This window comes from Halichoeres trimaculatus, unplaced genomic scaffold, assembly GCF_033239565.1.
Source record: "Halichoeres trimaculatus isolate MK-OKI-2021-1 unplaced genomic scaffold, fHalTri1.1 fHalTri1_scaffold_19, whole genome shotgun sequence".
In the NCBI taxonomy this organism is placed as follows: domain Eukaryota; kingdom Metazoa; phylum Chordata; class Actinopteri; order Labriformes; family Labridae; genus Halichoeres; species Halichoeres trimaculatus.
The window spans coordinates 26323292-26329399 of NW_027437197.1; the positions used below are offsets into that span (position 1 = coordinate 26323292).

General features: G+C 43.0%; 1 protein-coding gene across 1 annotated transcript in view; it reads right to left on the reverse strand.

Annotated features, from left to right (window-relative positions):
• asic4a (acid-sensing (proton-gated) ion channel family member 4a) overlaps nucleotides 1–5828 on the reverse strand; it is a 101834-nt gene extending 96006 nt beyond the window's left edge. Inside the window, exon 1 of the mRNA XM_074695672.1 lies at nucleotides 4812–5828. Coding sequence (XP_074551773.1) covers nucleotides 4812–5387 — 576 coding nt within the window. The 5' untranslated portion in view covers nucleotides 5388–5828. The remainder of the gene's footprint in view (nucleotides 1–4811) is intronic.
• Nucleotides 5829–6108: the final 280 nt, after the last annotated feature.

Consider the following 6108-nt stretch of genomic DNA (forward strand, 5'->3'; position numbering starts at 1 on the left):
ACTGCCATGAACCCCCTAGGTGCCACAGACCCCCTGTTGAATACCTCTGTCTTTGACTCTTTTTTTTTAAATTCCTAAATCTAACCTATAAATAAAACCTATTATTAATTTCCAAAAATTCAAAAAAAAAAAAAAAAGTCTAATTGGCTTTTGGGATTATCATTGAAAACATTGACTTTGACAGAACATTCATTGCTCTATAGCCAAGTACAGTTCAAGCTGTGACTGACATCATATAACCCAATAAATACAGTGCCCTTCAGGAAAAAAGATAAACAGTGTCTATCGATTCTTTCTGGTTGGCTCTACGCTCAAACAAACAGATATCTTGTTCTGGAGATCAAATTCTTCCTTAAGTCTTGAAGCATTAACAAATGCAGCTGAGACTTGGCCCAAAACACAGGCACAAGATAATTAGTCACACCAGGGCTGGAGTAGGAAGGGCAGTGAAGCAATCTGACTGAAGGATGTATTGATCCTGCAGAAAGGGAGGGGCATCCAGTCAAGAGTCATAATCAATCTTGTTGGCCAACTCTTTCAGTCTGTGGTCGAATCTACGTGAGCTGGTATGGGGAAGTATTCTATATACACCAAACACACTCTAAATACACGTGTGTGTGTGTGTGTGTGTGTGTGTGTGTGTGTGTGTGTGTGTGTGTGTGTGTGTGTGTGTGTGTGTGTGTGTGTGTGTGTGTGTGTGTGTGTGTGTGTGTGTGTGGAAATGTGAAACCACATAAGCAGAGTAAGAAGAGCTTGGCGTTTAAATTGTCATAAAAACAAAGTCTGTGAGGTGAAAGACTCCCAGGAGGAAGGGGCTTTGCAGTACCACCACATTTGCAACCTTTGTTGAGCCGCAGACCCTCCTCGTCAAACCGAGAGCTCAAACTATAACACAGTGAAAGGTCTTAAACCGGCTCAGGGCGTGATGAAAAAAGCGAATCCTCTTGAATATAAACGGTTTGTTTATTGGTATTATCCAGGGGATGGTCACAGGTGGTTTTCATCTGATTAGACAGTGCTGATGCATATCAGGAGAAGCAGTCAACCAATAACACTGTAATTCATCTTTCTCTGATATACTGAAGGAGGAGGAGGAGGGAAATGAGAACCGCAGGTCTGGACGGAGACGGAAAAGCAGCAGCCCCCCTTTAGCCTTACACTGCCACTATATTATTTTGTCGTTTCTTGCATTTTGAAGGTGAAGAGGAGGGGAAAAAAAACAAAAGGTGACAGTTTGTCTCTTTGTTTGTTTATGGATTGTGGGGGATGTGAAAATCCTTAGTGGCCACCAGGGCCGGGTGTGTGGATCAGATATCAGACAGCATGCTAAGCTTGCAGGGATGCCCACAACAGTGGAACTGTAGACAGCTAATTGACAGACTGTTGGAGACGAAGCCAGTCCTGTCAGCCAGTCACTTTCACGCTCACACACTCATCGCTCTCCTCCAGAAGGGAAGGTGGTTGACTAGGCAAGCATGCGAGGGATGGAGATGGATAAAGGGATGTGTGGATTTTGGGTAGAGAAGAGGAGATGCTACTCTGACACACACACACATGCTCACACAAACACAAATTCAGGCACATGTTCAAACACAAAAACACACACAGTGAAAATCAAAACCTGCGCTGAGATTGTAGAATTTACAGATACTACCTGTGATGTATTTTTGTTGTGACAGCTCATGGTAAACCTTTTTTTTTTCCTTGCAGATGCTTCAAAAACACATCTGGCCACATCAGTAATAGACTGATGAGTGGCGTGACCTTGAACCATCAGGGCTTTTCCCTGCAAGACGATGAAACTGTTTCCCAAAACAAAGTAAATCAAAAGCAGCCGACACGATACACACAGCCTGAACGTCTCCAATTATACATCGTTGGTGCAAACCCAGTACTGCCTGCAACAGTCGCTCTCATGCCCAGTGCTTTTTCCTCTCTGTGTGAAGAGAGTCATGCCTGGTTACGGGTTAAACGTGACTATGCTGATCATCTTGTATTTAGACAGTCACTGATTCCTTTAGTCATTTTTTATTAGTAGTATTATTTAGATGAATGACTCCTGCTGTGTTTTGTACCATTTATTTACAGCTAAGATTTTATTTAAAATTACGTCCATGGAGGAGGAAAAGGAATATCTTAAGTTGGTCAGATCATTGAGCAGTTTGTTTTTCCATGCCCATGCAATGAGGACTTTGGATGATAAAAAAAGGACATTGCAGGTGGGGAGGTTTTTCCGTGTTGCTCATGTCAACCCTGGGTTTCACAGATCACCCCCATGCAAACCTATAGCTATTTAGTTATCTCTGTAAATATATGCAGAAGGGATCTGTCCTTGCTGAGAGCAAAATCTGATAATGCAGCAGCAAACACAGCTAAGAGTCACAGCAAACCCATCCCGAGCTCTGTTTAAAAAAAAAAAAAAAAAAGAAGAGGAAGAAGCCAAAGGGCTCTCACTGCTCATCTCTGCGACAGCATCACACAATAGACAAACAATTATTTTGAGTTAGACAAGAAGAAAAATAATCTGTTTATTTATGGCTTGTTCAATCAGCTTTATCTCATGTTAATTATCGGCGTCAATAATGAAATCTTGAATTGTGAGGAAAGGCCTTATCAACTGTGCTGAATAAATGGCACAATGAAGGAGAGAGGTAAACAATGCCGTAGCTGTGCTTGTGTTTTCCATACATTACGACAATCAGCTTATTATTTATTTACTTCAGCAGTTGTTTCAGGAAAGCTAAATGATTTTTTTTCTTTTAAAAGGAGCAAATATAATTTATATTGGGAAAAAAAAACATGCACACACATGACTAACCCCCTGAAATGATCAGTTCAAAGACAGAAAACTAGAAGAAGCAAATCCTGAATGAAGGACCCATGAGAGGAGCAATTATGATGGATGTGCACCAAAGTGTGCATGTGTGTGTGTATTTGTGTGTGTGTCATTTGTTGCAGATCACCTTTAATGACGGCCTCTTTGCTACGAGAAATGATCTGTACCTACAAATTACGTAAGCTCAGAGCACTAAAAGGGTGTGTGTTATCTTTTTTTCACTTTGGTTTTTTGCATTCGCCTCTCACACTGGGTCCCACAGCGTCCTGTCCTTTCATCCTTTCATCCTCACTCCCTATGCAGTTCCAGTTGTGTGCCCCACCAGGACTGCGAGTAAGTGATTTGTCATGCGTGGCGGCAGCAAGTAGCCTGTTACAAATCCAACTGACAGCCCCTGAAAATGCAGATCACATAGTCAACAGAGAGGAAACAGCATCTTGGGGGAACTTTCAGCGGGATCTTAATCTGCGATGATTTGCCTAAAAAAGAGCTGAAATGTTGTGTTGACTGGCACGGGAGCGACATTTCCTGGAATTGTCTGCTGATTGATGTTTTCTGAAAGTACTGTGTGTCAAAGTATCGGAGAATAACGCCATCAAACGTATCAGAGGCACAAAATAAACTTTCGCAGTTGTGTCACTGCTTTATTCCACATTTTGTCGAGCTTCAGTGCACCTGGAGGAACAAAGTATTCCATTACCTGAGAATCTGAGACTACCAAGCACATTTTCCAGTAATATTTGAGTTTCTATGTGAGAAGCTGTCCTAAAGAAAGCAGAGATAAATAAATACTTCATGACACTGCTGCAGGAGCCTCATGAGTGAAATGCCATTACTCCTCTGATGAAATTTGGCAAATTATAGGCAGTGTAGTGTCATCCCTGCGATAAGACAGAACCTCTAGGTCCCAGGAAGGTGAGCATATCAATGTTCAACATACCCTATTAAGACTTGACACCCATACTTTATCATCACTAAAGCAATTGCATATTCCTATTCCTGCAGGAGAGATGGGGAAATCCATCTCCTGCAAGGACAGTGCCTTTAATAAATAGTGCACAGAACACAGGCACAAACTCTCCCTCTTTCACCTGATCCCCCTTTCTTTCTCTCCCTCTCTCTCTCTTTCTCACACACACACACACACACACACACGCACACACACATGCATACACTTTGCACACACACTTGCCCTGTGTCTTGGAAATTGTTACATTCCTTTTAGTCAATCTGGCTAATGCAAAAATCATGTATGTCTGTCCCTAAATATTTAATCTTAACAGCAGCGAGATTGAAACACACCGTTGAAGAAGCATTACTTCAAGCCGTCTGAAAAGTACAAGAGCTGAGAGAGAGAGGCAGCTGCTCTGCAATGTCAGAAAGAGAGATGTAGAGCGACAGGGAGCCGCGGTAAAGGAAGAAGGAAAAGAATGCTATTTTTGATGACAATTTTGTTGCCATGCACTTTCAGCCTGGACTTGGAAGCGGCATGAAAACACTGTTTGTCTTGAATAGTGTGCAATGACATATGACAGCGCTCTGTGTTCCCTCCTTCAGCTGGAGCCTTTGTTCTTGGGTGTAATATATTTCGGTATAGGCTGAAACACGCAGCAAAGGAAGAAACACTGATGTTACTTAAAATGTGGAGGGAAGAGACACAGCTGGGTGACTAAGCCAAAGCTGTGGATCCTGCACGCAGGAATGTATTTCTTTTTCTACGGCACAAAAACAAAATTCAGTTCCACTTTCCTCCAAGTGTTCATTTTGATTTTGCTTTCAGTGTGAAGAAAATTACCTCAAAGTGAGATCCATTAAAAAGTTTAAAATTTAAATCTCAATGATTTGAACGTGAAAATTTTCCTCTACATGGTTGTTTGAAACAAAAAGTTTATACACTGGATGAGGGATGATGGAGCAGTGCAAGCCTGCAGCTTTGTAAGGCATTTACAAAACTTTGAGAAACTTTTTCACTTACCACAGAGAAGTCTTCCACAGAACAGTTTTGTCCACTGAAATTGCAGCTCATGAGCATCTCTTCCAACTGGTGTCCTGTCCTGTTGAAGATGTCCTGCATATCAGGGGCAGGATACATTAAATCGGTAGGTTTATGGCCATCCTTGTTTTTAGGGGGCAGACCTGTGAAGTTAGCCAGGTGGTAAATATCAGCATCAGTAAGCGCAGAAAAACGAAAGCGGTTGATGTTGCAGATGGTCACAGCAGGGAAAACCATCTCTGGGGTTGCTTCTTCATTCAGAGCTGTGACATGAGGGTGCTCCAAGTAAGAAATGGCACACTTAGCCGCTTGGTACAGAAACAGCGCCAGTGAAGTCAAAAAGGCAAGAGCCCAGAGAGTCTGCCGGATGCCCAGGCGACCAGAGACAAAGATGTGGTTAATCCCATGAAGGGAGCAGGAGTTAGCAAACCCGGCCAAGTCCTTAGCCTTAGGTGTGCAGCTCTCTTCGATCAGACTCTCCCTGTCCCCATCCTGCTTGCTTTTCTGCTTCTCATCCTCCTCTGCAAATTTGATTTTACAAACAAATTCGATAGGCATGGGGGCAGCCAGGTCTGCGTTTTGGTTTTATTTTTGATGGCAGCTATCAGCCCTTGAACGACTTCTTTCCTCTTCCTTTTGGCTTTTTTCTTCCAAGCAGGAAACTCACCCAGAATGAAGAGAAAAAGACAGGACAGAGTTTGTTGCTGCTGCTGCTGCCGCCGCTGCCTCTTCTGTGACTGATAGTGCTGCTGCTGCTTCTGCCGCCACAGCTCCTGGTGACTAGAGCGCTGCTGTGCTGCTGCTGCCTCTGCTACTGCTCCGAATGCTTGTCTCACTACTTGATCAGCTCACACAGTCTCGCTTATCAGCAGTAATACAGCTGTCAAAAGAAAAACACCCTTGCACACAGACTCAGACCCACTGATGAAATGCAGCATTTCGAGCTGGACTAAAATAGGCACAGAGTACTTAATAATTCATGAGAAGGTAACACTGTGATTATTTCCTCCTCACTGGCGAGAGTCGCAACTACCCGCGGTCATCTCTACTCCACTAACAGACAGCCCCCCCTCCCACCTAATCCACTTGTTTGGAAGCTGCTTTCATTTCTGAATAAAGATGGGGTCAAAGGTTTTCTTTTTAAACAATGATGCTTAGTGTGAACCGCAGGGTGTCACAATGTTTTCCTTCGAACAAGGTCCCGAGCAAATGTTCAATTAGAACAACAATAAGAAGTCTGAGAAGTGGAGCTAAGTTCAAGCAGCTCCTGGCATCAATC